Source organism: Bombina bombina, chromosome 6, assembly GCF_027579735.1.
Source record: "Bombina bombina isolate aBomBom1 chromosome 6, aBomBom1.pri, whole genome shotgun sequence".
NCBI lineage: Eukaryota > Metazoa > Chordata > Amphibia > Anura > Bombinatoridae > Bombina > Bombina bombina.
Window position 1 is genome coordinate 1,049,647,522 of NC_069504.1, and position 24,125 is coordinate 1,049,671,646.

At 37.7% G+C, this 24,125-nt stretch overlaps 1 protein-coding gene across 1 annotated transcript in view; it reads left to right on the forward strand.

Moving 5' to 3' along the window:
- Window positions 1–24,125, forward strand: part of B4GALNT3 (beta-1,4-N-acetyl-galactosaminyltransferase 3) — a 317,092-nt gene that overhangs the window by 230,186 nt on the left and 62,781 nt on the right. Inside the window, exons 11-13 of the mRNA XM_053718828.1 lie at window positions 8,118–8,227; window positions 22,089–22,189; window positions 22,313–22,374. Of these exons, the coding sequence (XP_053574803.1) occupies window positions 8,118–8,227; window positions 22,089–22,189; window positions 22,313–22,374 (273 nt within the window). The remainder of the gene's footprint in view (window positions 1–8,117; window positions 8,228–22,088; window positions 22,190–22,312; window positions 22,375–24,125) is intronic.

The following is a 24,125-nucleotide window of genomic DNA, read 5'->3' on the forward strand; positions in this document are numbered from 1 at the left end:
CATTTTTGCTAATGGAATTATATTGCAAAAATGGAAGTATTTGAAGGGACATGAAACCCACATTTTTTCTTTCATTATTTAGAAAGAACATGCAATTTTAAACAACTTTCCAATTTACTTCTATTATGTTATTTGTCTCAGTCTCTTGATATCCTTTGTTGAAAAGCATATCTAAATAGGCTCAGTAGCGGCTGATTGGTGGCTGCACATAGATGCCTCGTGGTGATTGGCTCACCCATGTGCATTTTGGTGGGCATAGGCGTGCACACAGGGTGTGCCAGGTGTGCCTGGGCACACCTAACCCCCCTGTGCACACAGGTCTGGACCATTTCAAAGGGCTGGTAGGGGAGGGTCTAAGATTCTCCCCTGGCTGGCCCCATGCCCATTATACATGAGCAGCCAATCAGTGAAAGGAAGCAAGGGATATTCCTGCCTCTCCTTAAAGTGCATTGCCCCTGTGCACTGGAATTAACAAAAAGGTTAGAGTTGGGGGAAGAGATAAAGGGTATGGACCTTTTTCACAAACATATCTAACAAAGGGAAGTTCTGCAGGTGTACATTTGTGTTTTGGCAATTTCTACCCTTCCCTGGAGTCTGGTCACCATGGACACAAAGCTAAGTAGGAAGCTTGTGCCATTGCTGTTGTGGAAATTTTCCTATTTGAGAAATGTCCTTTTGGCAGCATATGAGCAATATGCCCTGTGTGAGCATTTCTGTTAGTTTGTTACTACAATAACGTAATGTAAAATGCATATTACATCATGTGACATTTATTTTGTTTGTGAACATTATGTTCAGCGTTTGGGATTTAGATTTTTCCTTTTATTTGACTGCTTCGTTTAGCACCTTCTATACAGTTATGTTTATTTTATTGTCTTTCTTATGTGCACATGAATATAGAGAGAACTAGATTTTTTTTCCAGATTGTGGGTCATCCACATTATATTAGCTATGATGAATTAGCCAAGATATTTTTTATACAAAAAGAAACAACTACTGGTTGGTGTATTAATCAGGGGTTATAAATGTCTCAAGCTGTTTTGGCCAGCACTTCTCACACTGAATTACAACACATTTTTACTTTACAATTTCTGTAAGAGTCCTGATTATTAATATGTACTTTAAATTGCTGTTTTGTAGCTGAATATTAAAGACCCAAAAATATACTGATATAAAAATGGATTGTCTCAATATTTAGCAGTTGATTCAAAGTGGTGTATCACACACATTAGATGTTACCTAAAAATGTATGATAAGGTATAAATGAGATGTTATATAAATTCCTTCTTAGATGATAAAGCATAAATTAACACAATTAGTGAAAGCAGGTTGCAGACCAGGCAGCTGAGGTTAATTGCTGGAAAACAGAGTGAACCAGCACAGTAACTATGAGCAAAAAGTAATGAGAGGTTGTTAATTTTGCAAAGGAATCCCTTATTTGTTTCAGAAACACATGTATGCTAGTAGAATCACAGAGAGTAAGTCAATATAAAGTTTATACTGCAATGCATGCAGATATACTTGCGGTTTCCCATAGCGGTATGAAGAGAGAGAGGAATGAAGCAGATCAGTCTGGAGACAAGAAGCTAAGCCAAGAGGATTGTTCAGGCAGAAGAGGCACCAGATGATCTGGAGGTGAGAGCAGAGAGTGGGTTCTGGAAGAACTAGTAATGGATGTAGCAGTCCGGAGCAATATAATCTGATATGCAGGTGTTGATTGCGAGAGAAAGGCAGACACAGATCTCAGAGATCGGTTTTAAGCGAGTGTCGTAGGATGTGTAAGGAAGAGCTGATGAATTTGTCACGTGACGACCTAAAGGCAGAATTCGTGCAAGAAAAGTAAGCGAAGAGCTACTTGGTTAGGTTTATCTGAGTAGATCCATAGAGGATAGAACAAAATATTCAAGCCAAGGAAGGATAGACAGAGTGATCTTTACAGTAAAGGGGTGTGAGGGAGGCGCCGGTCTTAAAGATATATTACAGATCCCCTTCTCAAGGAATCCTCTCCGAGGGATTCAAGCTGTGGCTTCAGGGGAAATCTGAGGTGGAAAAGCTCTGAGTAATTTAGGAGCATGAACATTACTATGGAGAACCCAAGAATCTTCTTAGGACCATATCCTTTCCATCTCACAAGATATTCCAGTCTTCTACGTTTTAAGCGAGAGTCAAGATAGCCCTTCTACCTCAAACTCCACATGATCATCAAAAAGTATTGGAGGTTGAGGAACTTGGTATGATTGGAGTGGCGATTTGGGATGTGTGGTTTCAAGAAAGAGATGTGAAATGCTGGATGTACTTTATAAGATACAGGAAGATCCAACAAGCGTTTATAATCCTTTTTTTGGGGGGAATGGTCCGATGAATTAATTCCCTAGCTTGACGTCTCAAATGTTTTGTGGAGAGCCAGACTAGGTTTCTTATCTTATAGTCTGGACTAGGTCTGTGCCTTAAGTCCGTAGTAATGTTTTTGATATGTTTTGGCTTCGATTAGGTGTTGTTTAAGGAGATCTAAACCATTTTTAAAATGGTGATATAATCTTTTGCAGCAGGTGATTGTTGCCTATATGAGATTAAAGATATCATTTTTAGGATGGTATCCATATGGAGCGTAAAAAGGAGTCATTTTAGGTGAGGTGGAAATTGTGCCATGGCTAAATAAGAGAACATATAGCACAACAATAAGCATCTAAGATATTGCTCAAGAATTTGTTTTATCCTTTCCATGAGTCCTGTTTGTTTGTGGATGACAGGAAGTGGATAAGTGAGAGTCAATTTTAAGTATTTTACATAATGCTTTCCAGAAGAAGGAGGTGAACTGAGATCCTTGATCGGTAATTATGGAGGTTGGTAACCCATGAAGATTTACAATATGTGTTTAAGAGAAGGCATTGCTGTTTCTTTAGCAGTAGGTAAACATTTCAATGGAATGAAGTGTGCTAACTTTGTGAGGTGATCAATGACTACCAAATAGTGATTGTAATCTTGAGATGGTGGAAGTTCAAACAATAAAGTCCATAGACACAGTTGACCATGGTGTGTCTGGAATAGGGATAGGAGATAGATAGCTGATCGTTTTTTTTATGTTCTAATTTATTTCTTGCACAGACTTTGCAGGAAGTAACATATTCGTGGATAGCTTGATCCATATGAGGCCACCAGAAGTATCTCCTAATTAATTCAGTCGTCTTACGCACACCTGGATGTCCGGATAAAGGTGTTTCATGGAAATGAGACAATATTGAATCTCTGAGGTTATGGGGTACATATACCATGTTTTTCTTATAGTATAATCCAGAGGAACCTTTTACTAAATATCTCATAAATTAAGGGGTTTCAGTCTTAAAGGCATGTAGGATTTCCTTAGGATCCTATGATTTTTGTTGGAGGTATGATATGAATTGTATTCTCCTTTACAGTAGTGTAGTCATTAACACGTGATAATGCATCGGCTTTAATATTCTGTATTCCGGGTCGGTACGATACGAAATTTCAAATCTATCCAAGATAGTGACCATCTGACTTGACGTGAAGAAAGAAATTTATTCTATTTTTAGATATTCGAGATTTTTGTGATCAGTGAATCGTTCAGATAGGTTGGAGATTCCTTCGAGAATGTGTCCGCCAAGTTGTCTAGGGGCGAACTTAATGGCAAGTAACTCTTTGTCGCCGATAGAGTAATTTACTTCAGCTGGTTGTAGTGTTCTTTTAAAGAAGGCTATAGGATGTTGTTTAGATGATTCATCACTTTGTTGCGTAGGAACAGCACCAATTCGGAGTTAGATGCGTCAACTTCCACAATAAACTAGTTTGTATGGTCTGGAAGTTGTAAACAGGAGCGTTAGTGGAAACTTTGTTTTAGTTGTTGAAAAGATTGCTGTGCAGCAGGAGTCCAGAAAAATTTCTGGTTCAGTTTGCTACGGCTGGTTAACGGTTGGCTATAGTGGAGAAGTTCAGAATAAATTTCCTATACGAAATTGGAGAATCTATAGATCTCTGAAGAGATTTGACAGATGAGGGTCTTGGCCAATTGGTAATAGCTGAGACCTTTTCTGGGTCCATTTGAATCTTATCAGGGGAGATTATGTAATCGAGAAATTTAATTTCGTAGAGATGGAATTAATGTTTTTCTAAATTTGCGAACAATCTGTGGTCACGGAGACGAGTGATGACCATCGTACGTGTTTTAAATGTTCTTGTTTATTCTTCGAAAAATAAGAATGTTGTCAAGATAGATGACAATGCAAATATCTGTTAGATCTCTGAATATATCATTTATAAAATATTGAAATGTAGCAGGGGCATTACAGAGCCCAAAATGCATCACCCTCTATATTCAAATAAATCATATCTTGTTCTGAAAGCAGTCTTCCACTCATCTCCTTCCTTTATTCTGATAAGGTTACATGTCCCTTTTAAATCAATTTAGTAATAGATTGTTGCTCCATTGAGATGTTCTAGGAAGTTCGAGGATGAGTGGAAGGGGTAGCAGTTTTTGATGGTTACTAAGTTAAGGGCTCTGTAATCAATTATAGCTTAAAGGTTGATCCTTATTCTAACAAAAAATATTCCTGCTATAGCTGGTGAGGTGGATGGGACTAATAAAACCCTTTTTTAGATACTTACGTAAATGTATGGAGTTCGTTTTGTGACAGGGGAAATATTTTACCAAATGGTATTTGTGAACCAGGTATGATATCAATGGCACAGTTGCAGATCCTGTGAGGGGGTAGGTTTTCAGCTTCTTTTGTATCAAAGACCATCTTCCAAATCCTGATTAATTTTTACAAATTCTGAATCAATAAACAACCCAAATGCGCCTGAATCGATTATGGCTTCAGTCTTGGCCTGTTGGTGGTCCCACTGTAATGACAAAGAGAGAGTGAGTCGAGAGGAAGATTTAGTAGATGAGAGTGTATTAATAGTATGTTCTTACCCTTCTTCTGTCGATTCAGTATAGGGGCAGAAGGAGACAGTATGGTCCTCAACTGGGCACAGTATAGGCATAGGTTTGCTATGCGTCTTCTGGTCTTTTTCCTCTTGGGTCAGTGAACCTTTTTATTGTGCCAATTCCCATGGGGGTTGAAACTTGAGGCTGGTCTTTCGGAATAATAAGTAGCAGTTCTTTTTTGTGTAGTGTCAGAATTCAATCTTTCTGCTCGTCTCTCTCTCTGTCTTCGATCAAGGGTTGTTGAAAGTTTTATTAGAGCGTCAAGTGTTTCCAGCATTTCTAGTTGAGAAAGTTAATCTTTTAAAGATTCTGAAGAGTCCTAACCAAATTGATTTTTAAGACTTATCTGATTCCATAAGGAATCTGTTGGACCACATTTGGAACTCTGTAATGTACAACAGGACGCTTGCCTTGTTTTAATGAGCGTAACTTGGTCTCTGTGTTTATTTGCTCGTTACTGTCTTCATATAAAGTGTCCATTGCGGCAAAAAAAATCATCCAGTGAATAAAGTATGGGGTCATTAATCTCAAAAAAATCGATTTGGCCATGCCGTGGACTCCCCGGTTAGGAAAGAGATTGTAGTACAAACTTTTATTTTATCAGTGTGATATGTGCGTGGTTTTATTGAAAATAAGAGCCTGGCAGGCATTTCTAAAGTCTATAAATTCTGACCTTTTGCCTGAGAATGGGTTTGGGGGATTTATATGTGGCTCAGGTGTGTCGTTTGTTTTAGGGGTTATTATATCCTTAATCAAACTTTTAAGTGCTGTTTTTTCAGCCTGAACTTCAGTCAGACCTCTTGCAAGATAGTTAATATTTTGATTTAGAGTGGCAAATTGGTTGTTGATCTCATTTGGATCCATCTTCCAACCAAAATCTTTTAACAGGCTTGAATATTATGTAAGAGTCTGATTATTAATATGTACTTTAAATGGTTGTTTTGTAGCTGAAAATATATACTGAGATAAAAATGGGTTGTCTCAATATTTAGCAGTTGCTTCAAAGTGGTTTATCACACACATTAGATTTTACCCCAAAATGTATGATAAGGTATAAATGAATGTTATATAAATTCCTTCTTAGATGATAAAGCATAAATTAACACAATATTGTAAAAGCAGGTTGCAGACAGGCAGCTGAGGTTAATTGCAGGAAGACAGAGTGAACCAGCACAGTAATATGAGCCAAAAAAGTAATGAGAAGTTGTTAGTTAATTTTCAAAGGATTCCCTTATTTGTTCAGAAACACATGTAGCTAGTAGAATCACAGAGAGTAAGTCAATATAAAGTTTATACTGCAATGCATGCAGATATACTTGCGGTTCCCATAGCGGTATGAAGAGAGAGAGGAATGAAGCAGATCAGTCTGGAGACAAGAAGCTGAGCCGAGAGGATCATTCAGGCAGAAATAGGCACCGGATGATCCGGAGGTGAGAGCAAAGAGTGGGTTCAGGAAGAACTAGTAACGGATGTAGCAGTCCGGAGCAATATCAGATATGCAGGAGCTGGATTGCGAGACAAAGGCAGACTCAGATCTCAGAGATTGGTTGAAGCGAGTGCCGTAGGAGGTGTAAGGGAAGAGCTGACGAGCTGACGAATCTGGTCACATGATGACCTGAAGGCAGAATCCATGAAGGAAAAGTAAGCGATAGCTACTTGGTTAGGTTTAGCTTGAGTAGATCCATAGAGGATAGGACAAAATATTCAAGCAAGGAAGGATAGACAGGAAGTGAGCTTTATAGTAAAGGTGTGGTGGAGCTGCCGGTCTTAAAGATATATTACACATTCTCATATAAATCTCCCACAGTGAAAAATGTGATTTAATCTTGTAGGGAACAAAATATTTCTGTTCAAATGTCTAAATCAGGAACAATCCAGAATGTATAATCCACAACTAAATATGCTCTTGGAGTGTAAAGTACTATAAAAACCCACAGAATATCCAACCTATAGTCCGCTTCACGGCAATAATGTTCATAAAATAGTATCTTTATTGAAAAATAGATACTCAAACAGCAAAGTTTCTGGCCTACAAGCTGTTAACCATTCAAGATTAAAGGGATATGAAAACCAATTTTTTTCTTTCATGATGCAGATAGAGCATACAATTCTATGTAACTTTCTAATTTACTTGTATTATGAATTTTTCTTCATTCTCCTGGTATCTTTATTTGAAAGAGAAGGAATATAAGCATAGTAGCTGGCCCATTTTTGGTTCAGCATCCTTGCAGATTGGTAGCTACATTTCAGATACTCTTGATGATTGGTGGTACTGGTTACATTTAGCTGCCAATCAGCAAGTGCTACCCAGGTTCCGAACCAAAAATGGTCTGGCTCCTAAGCTTACATTCCTGCTTTTCAAATAAAGATACCATAAGAATGAAGAAAAATTGATAAAAGGAGTAAATTAGAAAGTTGCTTAAAATTGCATGCTCTATCTGAATCATGAAAGAAAACATTTGGGTTTCATATCCCTTTAAGAGATAATTGTTTATGGGCATGTTTGCTGTGAAGTGGGCAATAAGTTAAATTATTATTATTATTATACTTTATTTATAAAGCGCCAACAAATTCCGTATTGCTGTCCATGAATACAAAAGATAAAAGTACAACAATGATACAATATTTTTAAGAGACAGGACAACCTTTTTCAAACAAATAAAGGAGGAATTGACGGTCTTGCTCCTGTGGGAACTTCTGGAAGGGTAGGAGTGTGAGAAACAGGACGTGGGGACTGCAAGGGTGAGAATGATGTTAATACAATGTTAGATTAAGTTATATAGTTGTGCTCAGGGACTGTTCCATTGGGAAGTAAGCCTAGCCAATCTAACCACTGGAAATGCTGCTAATGTAAATAATACTATATCCATATATTTTTGAAAGGTTCACAACTTTGTTCTATCTTGAGTGACCTTTATTACTATAGGAGTCATATCCAACAGAAGGAGACAGCGATGTAGAAGTTTCCTTAAAATGTAGACAACTGCAAATTTTCCTCCACATATGATTCCCTAAATATCAATATGTAGCATTTTGTGCATGCTATTAGAATTTCTAATTTCATACTTCTTGGATGATATAGAGATCTGAATGTGTTTTCTTTATGTTTACTGTATAAGATGTTTGATATTTCTGTATTCCCCTAATATATATTTTCCTTTCCTTCCAGTCCCGCTTATTGGTATAAGGCGTCTGCGCAATGTTCTACCAAGCTGCCCCTACAAACCCAGTTATTTGGTTCAAGGTTATCCTTTACAGCGTTACCAGGGTCTTCAGTTTGTAAGTCACAATGTACATGGACATGCGATAAAAGGTGGGAAGGGAAAACAGGGATTAAGTCGTAAGGCTACAGATTACAGTAAATTTGTGAACATTTAGGATCAGTTAAGACATTTGTGAAAGTCAAATGAGTTTAAATGCTGTTGTACTTTTGGGTAAGAATTTAACTCTGTAAATGTTCCTCACCATTTCGGAAAATTAAGATTCCCATTTGTCTTACAATGTCAATCCCACAAACAAAAAATTGTGGCCTTAAAAAAAAAAAACGAAGACCAACAAAAACATGTCTTGTGGACCCCTGCTCCAATTATAAGTGAGATCCATATCAGTGAGGGTGCTCTTAGAACCAGGGGCCCGATAGACTTTATGGGGCCGATTTATCATTGTGCGGATCATGTCGGCATTTATCATTGCACAAGCATTTCTTGAAAAATGCTTGTGCAATGCCGCCCCCTGCACATTCGCGGCCAATCGGCCGATAGCAGGGGGTGTCAAGCATCATGATCATTTTGGATCGGGATGATTGCTGACTGCTGCTTCTTAACTTCAGTTTCAGGGGAACTTGAAACTAAGGGGGAAGATTGAAGCATCCACAGCTTGTTAAATCTACCCCTATGCCTTTTACTAGAATGAAAAGTTTATAAAATGTTACTATCATATCAGAATTGTAACAGTGATATGGCACAGGACTAACTTCAGCTCTGAATAGATAAAAACAGTTCTCAGATTTATACACAGTGACACGTTCCAAATAAGTTTAATAATTTTGTGAAATCACTAATTCTGTCATTTCTGATTGGAGGATCGGATTTTCCTCTATAATTAGGTGTACCCCAATGACACTGTCTTCATTCTGAATGTCTTTTATTTTACATTGTCATGATTCACCACTTCTTACTATGAGTAAATATTACTTATAACTATGGGTCAGATTACAAGAGGCGTGTTATTTTGCGTGTTTGCTTGTGTACAAACACCTCTGGAAATTAATTTTTAATGTGTGCAGGTTAGCGTGCATATTTCAAGTTGAAAGTAAAATGTGCGCAAGCGAAACTCAATACACACTAACTTCAGGTCGGATATTGTGACCACGCTAACTTTCTCGCCCCACAGGCTTATCTAATAAATTAATTTCTTTCATGGTGGTGAGAGTCCACCACACCGTGTTAGACCTACAGTGCTAAACCCGAAGGTAGTTATGAATATATACTACTATATATGTGATTAATTTAAAAAAATATATATATATATATACCTGTATATATATATATGAATATATATACAGGTATAGAAATATACAGATATATGTAATAATATATATTTAAAAATACTAAGAACATTTTCCTACTATGTGAAGAAACATTGGAATGTAAAATATTTACAGTAAATACGCAATAAAACACATTCGGCTAGATTACAAGTGAGGCGTAAACTTTATTGTGCAAGTGATAATGTGTTTTCACGAGCAGTTTTAATTGCCCGGATATAACAATTTCAATCCTTACCACAATCTCAGAGCTGTGGTTAACTGTTTACAGAAATTAAAAAGTGTCACAAAACACATAAAAAACATTGCAAAGTACATTTACACTGTTTAACTGTGTTTTTATGATAACATTTTCACATTCCAATGTTCTGCACATAGCATAATATGTTCTATGTATTTTTAAATAGATATTCCTATATATATATATATATATATATATATATATATATATATATATATATATATATATATATATATATATATATATATATATATATATATATATATATATATATATATATGTATAGATCTATACCTATATATATTAATATATATATTAATCTAGAAATATATATATAAATATATATTTGTTTAACAAAACCATCAGATATATGTAGAAATATTTAGTAGAACATAATCATATTTTCATGTCCGGTTAGCACAATTGCGAAAATGCTATAGTGTTCGCTCGAGAGAGTGGGTGTCAGATATTTTTCCCCACTTTTTTTTCTCTATTGATTTCTCCTGGGAAATGCGAAAACACGATTGCGATTTTCGAATTTCGATTTTAAGCCCGATTTGTGTTACCGCTAAAGAAAAAAACTACTTGTAATACCAGCGTATCCCGACTAACACAAAAATGAAAAGCAATAGCGAAAATGCAAAATACCGCTCCACTTTATATTATTATAAAAAAAATATTATTATCTTTCACCTAGATTACGAGTTTTGCGTTACGAATTTAAAGCTGAAAAAATGGCAATTTCAGCGTAAAAACAGTAATACAGCTATTATGAGTCGTGTTGGTATAGCTATATCGCAACCATTTTAGCCTGTAATGCAACGTCAACCCTGCACTCCAAAAAAATGACGTTTTTGCGTGGGATTTCCATAGCGCCGGTATTACAGATTGTGTGGTGAGGCTAAAAAGCTTGCATTAAAGCCTATACCGACACAATCCATTCCGCCATCTGAAAGCAGTAGTTATGGATTTTGTGTAACAAAAATGTTTCACAAAACTCATAACTAAAGTGTTACAAAGTACACGAACACACATAAACTACCTATTAACCTTAAACCGCAACCCTCCCGCATCGCAAACACTATTAAAAACGTATTAACCCCTAATCTGCTGCCCGCCCACATCCCCACCACTATAATAAAGTTATTAACCCCTATTAAACATACCAAGAGAATGAAGAAAATGTGATAATAGAATTAAATTAGAAAGTTGCTTAAAATTGCATGCTCTAACTGAATCACTAAAGAAAACATTTGGGTTCAGTGTCCCTTTAAACTATTAACCCCTAAACTTATCACCCCTTAACTTTAAATTAAAATTACAATATCCCTATCTTAAAATAAATAAAAACTTACCTGTGAAATAAAAAAAACTAAGTTTAAACTAACAATTAAGCTAACATAACTATTATACTAAACTATTATACTAAAATTAAAATAACTACCAATTTAAAACAATTACACATTAAAAAAAAAACTAACACTACTAAAAAATTTAAGTCTAAAATTACAAAAAATAAAAAATACAAAATTACGAAAAATAACAAACTCTAAATTACGAAAAAATAACAAACAAAATTATCAAAAATAAAAACAATTACACCTAATCAATGTTAATTTCGTCGACTAAAACTAGACTAAAATGACTATAAAACTAAGAGATTCTGATGACTAAAATACGACTAAAACTAAAATGGCATTTTAGTCAAGACTATGACTAAAATTAAATCAAAATGACATTTAGTCAATAGACTATGACTAAAACTAAATCAAAATTTGCTGACAAAAACATTTTATGTAAAGTTTTGTAATCAATCCATTTCAAATTACCTGTTCTTTTGTCAAATTTATGAAACTTAATTTAATACATTTTAAGATAAATCAAGACATGTTATATACCACAACAGTTTTAAATCTCTATTGCATGGTCAAACCTTAATACCATAAATAAAAACAGGTTAATAAACCTTTACTCCAGGAGTATATAATGAGTTTGGAAGTTCTAGAGCAGTGCTAATATCATTGCCGAAAATGTTTATAATTTATGAACAATCAATTGATTCTTCCTATAGAAATAAGCATAACCCACGAGTATGGGGTTAAGTTATGCTGTGCCTGTGCTAGCTGAAGAAACTTTTTGTTGTGTTGAGTTACTTGATACTGTGTTTTAATTAATAACAGAGAACTGTTAAAGTTTTTATATTGGGCAATACAGTTTAAAGTTTTTTTTGTTTTGGTTTTTTTTTGTATATTAATGGCATTACCAATTTATTATGGCCAAAAAAATGTTTGTTCTACCTTTGATATCTATCATAGTGTTGTTGTTTTTTTGTTTTTTTTCTGTTTTTTTGTTTTTTTATTAATATTTTTTATTGAGGTCAAAAAAGCATTAACACGAATGAAAAACATAAACAAAGCATTCAAGACATTTCTGGTTTGTAGTGGAGATGTTAACAGTCCTCATCTTTCATCCTTGATATCAAAGTGTAAGGCCACTTTTGGACCTATATAGTGATATAGTTCAAAGTCCAAGGGGTTATAATTTTAACTTAAAAGATTGCACATATGACACGAGAATTCCAATATGTGTATGGTGTACAATCTGATGGAAAATGCAGGCAAAATACATTAGTCTTGAGAAACATAACTCTGTTCACATGATAATAGACATCTACCCTCATTTTGTACTAGCGTTATTTTCTACATATAACAGAAATGAAAATTTGCATAAACGTACATCATCATATTCAAAAGCATCATGAAACTATTTACTTCTTTTAAGGATTTATATAGATGTACCGGTCAGGACTGGGTGTTATATTAACATACAACTCACAGAGGCAAGCGACCATTTTTTGTGGTCTAAACAAAGAGAAAAAAAAAAGAAAAAAAGAAAAAGAAACTGCATAACAGAACAAAAGGAGACTCATAGATATAAACAGGATCAAAACATATTTAAACCAACAATATTAAACAGCATTTTACAGTACCAAGATTACGTTAGGCTGGCTTTATCATGTCCCAATAATATTTCATTTTAGACTGTTTGCCAAAGTCTTTTCCGTCAGAGTAAAAAGATATACCCAGCTGCCATTTTAATGCTGCATCCGTAATAGATGATGTGTTCTCCGTAGGTATATTAAACCGGGAATCACTTCCAGTACCCTGTATAAGGAATGCTTCCTGGCCATGTCGATTTGTCCACAAAACAGCGTGGGAGAAAGTGCTGGGCTTCTTGAGTTGTTTAGAGGCTGCTGTGTAGCGTGTTCTAGCGCCATAATTGTATTTGGACTTTATAGCTGCACTGAGAGGCGCCATGGAGATAGTGCTCTTCTGTTGCTTGTTAGTCACTGGCGGTCTGCTATTTTGCTGGGGCGACTTCTTTCGAGGTGAACCCTGTAAAGCTGACACTGCACTAGCCTTGACTCCCCGCTTGCTTTGTAGGGAGGTAACCATGGGAAAGTTCTTTGCCGCGGTTGTATCTTCCGTAGCTGTCGCCTCCCTGTCTTCCGCTCTGCTCTCCGGGTTAAAGTATATCATATGTGGTTGCATTAGAAAGTCCCAAGGAGCCCTTTGTAGCAGACCCATAAAGCGGTGTTCAATTCTTTCCATAATTGTCGTCAATGCGATGCAGGTAGTTAACTTCCATCACGGTTGGCCATATTTATTGCGCAGCAAGAGATTGTTTGGTAGCCTCAGGTTTTTTTATGTTTGAAAGATCCCCTTTCTTCTATAGTGCTGTAAAAGTGTGAGAAGTTTATATTCTATTATGTCCAGTCCTGACAATTACCCTCGGGGGACCGAGGGGGGTAGCGCTGCCTGTCCTGAGCCGCCGCTCCAGGCCTATATTGTCCACTCTCGCGCTCTAGCGTCAGAAATACAGTGAGTAACCTGATTTTCTCCAAACAAACCACTATACCAGTAGTGCTGATCGTTTTGTGTATTAAATCGCTGTAATAGGTACCCCTACACCGGCGGATTGCTGGGTGATCGGCAGGAGCACTGAGAAGATGCGACCGTCCACAGTCGCTCTTGGACACGCCCCCAAAAGTTTTATTTTTTATATTTAAAGTTGCACTTCTTTTTGTTTATGAAACTTGGTTTTATTTAATTTTAATAAAGACGTTATATATCACATCGGCTAAATCTGTGTCTGTATTGCATGTTTAAACCTTAATACCATAAATAATAACAGGTGTTATGTTTACTCCTGGAGTATATAATCAGTTTGCAAATTATAGAGACATACTTAAATAATGCATTACACCCATAACTAAACCACTTAGATTTTAGTCGTCTAAATTTATTGGAGATTTAGTCGACTAAAATCTACTGGAGATTCAGTTAACTATAACTAGACTAAAACTAAAACAATTCAGATGACTAAAATATGACTAAAAACTAAGACTAAATCGAAATTTGCCGTCAAAATTAACACTGCACCTAATCTAATAGCCCTATAAAAATAAAAAAGCCCCCCCAAATAAAAAAAAACCCTAGCCTACAATAAACTACCAATAGCCCTTAAAAGGGCCTTTTGTAGGGCATTGCCCTAAATAAATCAGCTCTTTTACATGGAAAAAATACAAAGACCCCCCAACATTAAAACCCACAACCCAACTAACCCCCCAAAATAAAAAATCTAACTCTACCAAAAACCTAAGCTACCCATTGCCCTGAAAAGGGCATTTGTATGGGCATTGCCCTTAAAAGAGTATTCAGCTCTTTTACATTGCCCTGAAAAGGGCATTCAGCTATTTCACGCACAGGCCATTTCTTGCAGTACAGCAGTCCCACCCCTTGCTCTCTCTCCCCCCCTCATCTTTTGCTCTCTCTCTCTCTCTCTCTCTCTCTCTCTCTCTCTCTCCTCTCCTCTCTCCCCCTTCTCTTTTGCTCTCTCTCTCCCTCTCCCCTCTCTTTTGTTCTCTCTCTCCCTCCTCCCTCTGTTTAACTCTCTCTCCCCCTCTCTTTTGTGCTCTCTCTCTTCCCCTCTCTTTTGCTCTCTCTCCCCCTGTCGTTTGCTCTCTCTCCCCCTTTTTTTTTGCTTTCTCTCTCTCCCCGTCTATTTTGCTCTCTCTCTCTTCCCCTTTCTTTTGTGCTCTCTCTCTCCCCCTCTCTTTTGCTCTATCTCTCTCCCCATCTCTTTTGCTTTCTCTCCCTTCTGTTTTGCTCTCTCTCTCCCGCCCCCTCTTTTGCTCTCTCTCTCCCCCTCTCTTTTGCGCTCTCTCCCCCCTCTCTTTTGCTCTCTCTTCCCCCTCTATTTTGCTCTCTCTCTCTCTCTCTCCCAGCCCCTCTCTTTTGCTCGCTCTCCCTGCCCCTCTTTTGCTCTCTCTCTCCCCCTCTCTTTTGCTCTCTCTCTCCCCCTCTCTTTTGCTCTCTCTCTCCCCCCTCTCTTTTGCTCTCTCTCTCCCCCCTCTCTTTTTCTCTCTCTCCCCCCCCTTTCTTTTGCTCTCTCTTCCCCTCTCTTTTGCTCTCTCTCCCCCTGTCGTTTGCTCTCTCTCCCCCTTTTTTTTTGCTTTCTCTCTCTCCCCGTCTATTTTGCTCTCTCTCTCTTCCCCTTTCTTTTGTGCTCTCTCTCTCCCCCTATCTTTTGCTCTATCTCTCTCCCCATCTCTTTTGCTTTCTCTCCCTTCTGTTTTGCTCTCTCTCTCCCGCCCCCTCTTTTGCTCTCTCTCTCCCCCCTCTCTTTTGCGCTCTCTCCCCCCTCTCTTTTGCACTCTCTCTCCCCCCTCTCTTTTGCTCTCTCTTCCCCCTCTATTTTGCTCTCTCTCTCTCTCTCCCAGCCCCTCTCTTTTGCTCGCTCTCCCTGCCCCTCTCTTTTGCTCTCTCTCTCCCCCTCTCTTTTGCTCTCTCTCTCCCCTCTCTTTTGCTCTCTCTCTCCCCCCTCTCTTTTGCTCTCTCTTTCCCCCCTCTCTTTTTCTCTCTCTCCCCCCCCTTTCTTTTGCTCTCTCTCCCCCTTCGCTTTTGCTCTCTCTCTCTCTCTCTCTCTCTCTCCCCCCCTCTCTTTTGCTCTCTCTCCCCTCCTCTCTTTGCTCTCTCTCCCCCTCTATTTTGCTCTCTCTCCCCTCTTTTGCTCTCTCTTAGTGTAGGCTAGGGTTTTTTTTTTTTTTTTGTTTTTTTTTTTTTTTGATAGGGCTATTCGATTAAGTGTAATTCTTTTTTATTTTTGATAATGTGGGGGGGGGGGGGGGGTTTCCGTAATTTTAGTGTTTTTTTATTTTTTTGTAACATCATTTATTTTTTTGTAATTTAGTAATTTTTAATAAAGTTAAATAGTAAATTTAAATAATTTGAGTAGGGTTAAGGGTTTTTTTTAATATGTAATTTAGTTAATTTACATTGGTAGTTTAATTTAAGTTTAGTATAATTGTTAGGGTAGGTTAATTAATAGTTAAAAAATAGTTGATTTTAATTCTACAGGTAAGTTTAAATTTATTTTAAGATAGGGATGTGGTAATTTTAATTTAAAGTTAGCGGCTTGTTAGGTTTAGGGGTTAATAGCTTAATTTAGTTTATGGCAATGTGAAGGGCTGGCGGTTTAGGGGTTATTAGGTTTAGTTAGTGGTAGTTATGTGGGAGGCCAGAGGTTTAGGGGTTAATACTTTTATTTTACTCTGTCTCTCCCCCCCCTCTCTTTTGCTGTCTCTCCCCCCTCTCTTTTGCTCTCTCTCTTTCTCTCTCTCCCCCCTCTCTTTTGCTCTCTCTCTCCCTCTCCCCTCTCTTTTGCTCTCTCTCTCTCTCTCTCTCCCCCCTAAGGGAAGACGATTCATTCAAAGAGCCAGGTCTTGAGGTCCTTCCTGAAGTTTGTAAGGGAGGTGGATTGTCTGAGGTGCAGCGGGAGGGAGTTCCATGACCTTGCTGCCATATAGGAGAAGGATTTTCCTCCAGCTGTTTTTTTTCTTGATGCGGGGGATGACTGCGAGTGCTGGTCGGGCAGAGTGTGGAGTTGTCTGGAGGGGTGTAGAAATTGACACGGTGGTTGATGTATTCAGGACCGATGTGTGGAGGGCCTTGGAATGCATGGGTTAGGAGCTTGAAGGTGATTCTCTTGTTGACGGGGAGCCAGTGTAGGTTCCTTAGGTGTTTGGTGATGTGGTTTTGGCGAGGGATGTCGAGGATGAGTCTGGCCGAGGTGTTCTGGATGCGTTGGAGTCGTTTCTGGAGCTTGATGGTGGACCCGGCGTAGAGTGCATTGCCGTAGTCCAGTCTCCCACTCTCTTTGCGCTCTCTCTCTTCCCCCTCTCTTTTGCTCTCTCTCCCCTTTGTCTTTTGCTCTCTCTCCCCTTCTTTTTTGCTTTCTCTCTCTCCCCGTCTATTTTGCTCTCTCTCTCCCCCCATCTCTTTTGCTTTCTCTCCCTTCTGTTTTGCTCTCTCTCTCCCCCTCTCTTTTGCTCTCTCTCTCCCCCTCTCTTTTGCTCTCTTTCTCCCCCCCTTTCTTTTGCTCTCTCCCCCCCTCTCTTTTGCTCTCTCTTCCCCCTCCCTTTTGCTCTCTCTCCCCCCTCGCTTTTGCTCTCTCTCCCCCCTCGCTTTTGCTCTCTCTCTCCCCCTCGCTTTTGCTCTCTCTCTCTCCCCCCTCGCTTTGCTCTCTCTCCCCCCTCTCTTTTTGCTCTCTCTCACCTCTTTTGCTCTCTTTTAGTGTAGGCTAGGGTTTTTTTTTTATTTTGGGGGGGCTTTTTTATTTTGATAGGGCTATTCGATTAAGTGTAATGCTTTTTATTTTTGATAATGTGGTTTGTTTTTTTTCCTTAATTTTAGTGTTTTTTTATTTTTTGTAACTTATCGTTTATTTTTTTTTGTAATTTAGTAATTTTAAAAAGGTTAAATAGTAGATTTAAATAATTTGAGTAGGGTTAGGTTTTTTTAAATATGTAATTTAGTTAATTTAATTGGTAGTTTAATTTAAGTTTATTATAATAGTTAGGGTAGGTTAATTAATAGTTTAAAAATAGTTGATTTTAATTCTACAGGTAATTTTAAATTTATTTCAAGATAGGGATGAGGTAATTTTAAGTTAAAGTTAGCGGCTTGTTAGGTTTAGGGGTTAATAGCTTAATTTAGTTTATGGCAATGTGAAGGGATGGCGGTTTAGGGGTAAATATTTTTAATTAGTGGTAGTAATGAGGGAGGTCAGAGGTCTAGGGGTTAATACGTTTATTTAGTGGGGGGACGGGGTCCGGGAGCGGAGGGATAAGGGTTAATAATTTTATTAAGGTGGCGGCGAGGTCCAGGAGTGGCGGGATAGGGGCTAATAACATTATGTAGGTGGCGGCGATGTCGGGCGGCAGATTAGGGGTGTTTAGACTCAGGGCTTATGTTAGGGTGTTAGGTGTAAACGTAACTGGATTTCTACATTACAAAATCAATGGGATATCTGGCAGCACCGAACATAAGCTTTCGCTGCTTTCAGATTCCCATTGATTCCTATGGCATCCGCGGCCTCCAGGGTGGTGGATTGAAAACCAGGTATGCTGGGCTCGGAATAGCCGCGAGCGTACCTGTTAACTATTTGATAACTTTGTGTCAAATAGTGCCAAATGTGTATTCGGAACATCTGTAATGAAGTAAGCATCGATCTGTGTCGGATTGAGACCGGCGGATCGCATGTTACGTCACAGATTTTAAAATTTTGTGAGTCTGTAGGCTTTGATAACTAGGTCGGATCAAGCTTGACACAATTACACTGCGGAATTCCCAGCGTATTTCCGGTTGATGGCTTGATAGATATTCCCCCCCAGGTGTGTTTGTCCTCACGCAGTCTCTACTGCGCATTACAGCTTCGACAAACACACTTGGCCCTTTTATATTATCGGATGTATTTTAAATAAATATTCATAAATATATATCTGTATATATCTATAACCTTATATATAATAATATATATATATATATATATAATATATATTTAACAATTTGTTTAAAATTGTTTAGAAATATTTAGTAGAACATACCATATTTTCATGTCCATTAGCGCAATTGCGAAAATGCTATAGTGTTTGCGCGAGAGAGTGGGTGTTAGATTTTTTTTCCCCACTTTTTCTTCTCTATTGATTTCTCCTGGGAATCGGAAAACACGATTGCGATTTTTGAATTTCAATTTTAGCCCGATTTGTGTTATTCCATAAAGAAAAAAACTTGTAATACCAGCGCAACACGACTAGCAACAAAAATGAAAAGCTATAGCGAAAACGCAAAATACCGCTCCACTATATATTATATTTTTTTTTTAAATTATCTTTCACCTAGATTATGAGTTTTGCGTTACGGTTTTACCGCTGAAAAATGGCAATTACAGCGTAAAAACAGTAACACAGCGAATACGAGTCGTGTCGTATAGCTATACTGCAAGCATTTTAGCCTGTAACGCAACATCAATCCTCTGCACTCCAAAAAATTACGTTTTTGCGTGGGATTTCCATAGCGCCAGTATTACAGGTTGTGCGGTGAGGCTAAAAAGCTTGCGTTACAGCACTATACCGACACGATCCATTCTGCCATCTGAAAGCAGTAGTTATGGATTTTGTGTAACAAAATGTTCACCAAAACTCATAACTAAAGTGTTACAAAGTACACTAACACCCATAAACTACCTATTAACCCCTAAAAACGCAACACTCCCACATCGCAAACACTATTTAAAACTTATTAAACCCCTAATCTGCTGCCCGCCCACAACCCTGCCACTATAATAAAGTTATTAACCCCTATTTTGGCCGCTCCCCGCCACCACGCCGCCACTAACTAAACCTATTAACCCCAAACCCGCCAGCCCCCGACATTGCACTACTAAATAAACCTATTTACCCCTAAACCGCCAGCCCCCCACATTGCCACTAATAAATTAAACCTATTAACCCCTAAACCTATCACCCCTTAACTTAAATTAAAATTACAATATCCCTATCTTAAAATAAAAACTTACCTGTGAAATTAAAAAAACCTAAGTTTAAACTAACAATTAACCTAACATAACTATTATACTAAACTATTATACTAACATTAAAATAACTACCAATGAAAAAAAATTACACATTAAAAAAAATAACACTACTAAAAAAATGTAAGTCTAAAATTACAAAAAATAAAAAATACTAAATTACGAAAAATAACAATCAAAATTATCAAAAATAAAAACAAATTACACCTTGAGGCCTCCGAACGGAGCTTGATGGCCCATGTTTCTGGCGAGCCTTCAGACTCACCAGAAACACAAGTTATGGAGCAGCGGTCACAAAGACCTGCTCTGAGCAGGCAGACAGGAATCGCTGGAATTCAAGTACGGATCGGGTTGATTGACACCCCCTGCTGGCGGCCCATTGGCCGCGAGTCTGCAGGGGGCGGTGTTGCACCAGCAGCTCCTGTGAGCTGCTGGTGCAATGCTGAATACGGAGAGCGTATTGCTCTCCGCATTCAGCGATTGTCTTGCGGACCTGATCCGCACTGTCGGATCAGGTCCGCAAGACATTTTGTTAAATTGGCCCTCAATATCTAATAGCCCTCTAAAAATAAAAATGCCCCCCCCAAATAAAAAAACTCTAGTCTACAATAAACTACCAATAGCCCATAAAAAGGGCTTTTGTAGGGCATTGCCCTACAGAAATCAAATACAAAGACCCCCCGACAGTAAAACCCCACCACCCACCAACCCCCCCAAATAAAAAACCTAACTCTACCAAAAACCTAAGCTACCCATTGTCATGAAAGGGTATTATTTGTATGGGCATTGCCTTAAAAGGGCATTCGGCTCTTTTACATAAAGCCCAAAACCCTACTCTAAAAAAAAACTCACCCAAAAAAGATTTAAAAAAACGTTACGGTAACCCCCGAAGATCCACTCACAGTTTCTGAAGTCTTCATCCAATCGGCATCTTCTATCATTCTTAAGCATTTTAAATGGAAATTGATAATTCGTTCTATGGGGCCTATCTATCAAGCTCCGAACGGAGCTTGACGGCCCGTATTTCTGGCGAGTCTTCAGGGCAGGCAGACAGCACTGTTACTGGGACAGGCGGACAGACCCTTCAATTCGGGACTGTCCCCACAAAAATCGGGACAGTTGGGGGGTATGTATATGCATATATATATAAAATATATATATATATATATATATATATATATATAATATTTAAATAGTGGACCGCACCACCAGCTATAGTCAATTATGCTCCGGCACATCATATGGGTTGAATTGTCGCTTTGTAAAGTGCCTTCTTCACGACATTTAAAAGATATCTTAATGTGCATCAGTTTCACTGGTTTAGCCCATAACGTTCTATCCCCACAGGATCTGGGTCCAAGGGCTGGTACAAATAATTATTTCTCAGAACATTGTTACACATTGTATCAAGAACTTTAATTTCCGTTTTCAGTCTGATACATGAAAGGACATTTAGTTTGTATCTTTTTTGAACTTTACACAAGAAAGTTTCTTTTTTCTTTTCCAGTTTGGATACAAATATCATAATATGGATTTTGATTTGCTGGAGAGAAATTGATGTCATATGAGGACATTGTCAGATTGTGAAGTATTGTGCACAATTATTGTTGGCTACATTTAAAGCTATACTAACATCTCTTTTTGAGATGACAGTGGATTGTGTCTTCACTCCCTGGGGACGCCCGGGGGGTGTTTTCCTGTTCAAATTTATTACTCTTGTTTTAATTTTGTTTGTGATTAGGATTGTTTTGCAGTATGGATATGTTTGGTGGATGGGGTACTGTGTCGATATGAGTAAGCTCTCATCTTTTGTGTCTTTCCTTCTTTTTTTGTATTTGCAACACAAATGTTATTCTTTTATTACGTAATTTAATTGCCTATTAATTCTAAGACTCCTTGGCTGGGATTTTTTTTGATTTATATATATATATACACCCAGCCATTCACATTTTTTAGACATATATATATATATATATATATATAAACACATTAAAAACCCTTTCCATTCAAATACCTTGTCTTATGCCAAATATCTTTCAACCCTTATAAAAAAAAAATATCAATATTTATATGAATACTTTTTTATCACATAGTGTATATATGAGTGTAAAACTTTATTTTAATGTATTTATGTTGCGTTTGGTGCTCTAGGTCTCCACTCACAAACTGGTGCATTCTAAATTTGTTTGTGCTCACGCATAGATGTTTACTTTCAAACTTGTAAAATGCATACACGTTAGCGCGGTCACAATATTGCTTATGGTGACTTGCGCTAACATTAGTGCGCCACTTGTAATCTGCCCTATATGCGTAATTATTTAATGGGAAAGTTTTAACTGTTTTAATCCTCCGTTTATTTTATACTAGCTGTCACATATCTTAACACTAAAACATAAATCTATATCTGTATTCCTTCCCAGGTACATCTCACTTATGTATACCCTAATGATTACACACGCCTCAGTCACATGGAGAAGGAAGACCAATGTATCTATCAGAGGAACAGGAAATATACTGACAGGTATGTATATACATAACCAGAGTGTATACAGAACTAAGCCTGTATGTACAAATAGGAGGAATTCTGAATGTGTAGACAGGTTTAAACTCTGGCTTGACCTTACAATTCTCTTTGTTTTCACAGATTCAGTTATAACAGATATATGAAAATGGATCATCCAGAGTCAAAACAAAACATACGGCCAGGTGTGTAAGAGTGGGCAGTAATATATAGAGGGGGTTAAATGTCAGCATTCTGGGTGCCAACACTACATATAAGCAGAAGTTCATGTTAATTGACAGTTAAAGGGTCAGTAATGTCAAAATTAAACTTTCATGATTCAGACAGAGGGGTAGATTTACCATTGTGCGGATGGACATGATCTGCTGTAGCGATCATGTCCGCCGTACATCGATAAATGCTGACAGCATACGCTGTTGGCATTTATCATTGCACGAGCAGTTCTAGTGAACTGCTTGTGCAATGCCACCCCCTGCAGATTCGTGGCCAATTGGGCCGCTAGCAGAGGTGTGTCAATCAAACGATCATGTGCGATCGGGCGAATTACTGTCCGCCGCCACAGAACAGGCGGATGAGTTAAGGAGCAGTGGTCTTAAGACCGCTGCTTTCTTAACTCCTAAGGCTCGAGCAGGAACAATTAACATTTTCCGCAATACGGGGGTTGTTAAATTGGCCCCAGAGCATGACATTTTAACCCTTTCCACAACTTTGACAATTATTTAACATCCTACGGTACTTTGCCCAATGTACATAATCACAGACATAAATGCCCACGTGTTTTCTTATGCTTTTCTCTGCCTTTGCTACTGACAGCAAAAAAATTACAGTTTCTGGGTAGCATAGCACAAACAATGGACTAATAATAAAAATAATAAGCTGTTATCTACATTAAAGGGACAGTAACCCCTTTGTAATTACAATACATTCATGCCATTTCTGTTGTTATAGAACAACATATCAACCAAGACCTAACATTTTTAAAACACATTAACCCCTTCATGCCAGGTCCAAGTGTTTAACATTAAAGGAAGTTCTGATTTAAAAATTTGCTTTAAAAATAAAATAATGTGATCATCAATGCATAACATGATTTCAAGGGTGGGATTGGACAATAGGGGCCTGGCCTGCCTATGGTGCTAGGCATACCCCCAGCCCAAGTTCCCATTCTCAAAGGGCAGGAGGCTGCAGGATGCTATATTGGTTAGGACATTCCATGCCATCCTAATGGCGTTAAAGCCCAGAGCTGTTAGGACGACTTGGAACTTCCTAATGGCATTAAGGAGTTAACATCATTTTTACTGCAATTATTTGTCAATAGCCAAACTCCACCCACATTTGCCTTATTTGGAGGAGCCTCTCTGGGTGTTATTCCTAAGACAACAAGGCTAACCACGGCTATAATGCTAGTATTTATAGTGCATTGCTTAGCAGTTGTTATCTCAAAGCCAATTAGGGATAGATATGTAGCAGAGTTAGCCTTGAGAAGTCAGCAAGGTGCAGTTTAATTTTTGGGAATTAGAAATTGCTCAATTTTCAGAGCTGAAGTGAAAAAAGAATAATATGGATTCTAGATGAAACCATAAAATTCAAATAACACAGGCACTATAAAGCTTAAAATAGTGTGGTGAAAAAATAGTAAAAATGAGTATTATAAATTGTGTACAAACACGTGTAAATATAAATTAAATTCTGTGCAAACACAAAATAGCCAATAAATGTGATAATCAAAAAATTGATGTGCAAGATTCTGCATATATTTAATAACAAAATAAAATAAAATGTGAACAAGTTTAAAAACGAAATACAAAGTGGCAAATGCGCTGATCAGAATGCAGTTACATGTGCAGTATACAAATGGCCACAGTTACTGAATAAAACAATTATTAGAAACAACAGGGGATGAAATAAGAGATCTCTTGAATCCAAATGGTCATCC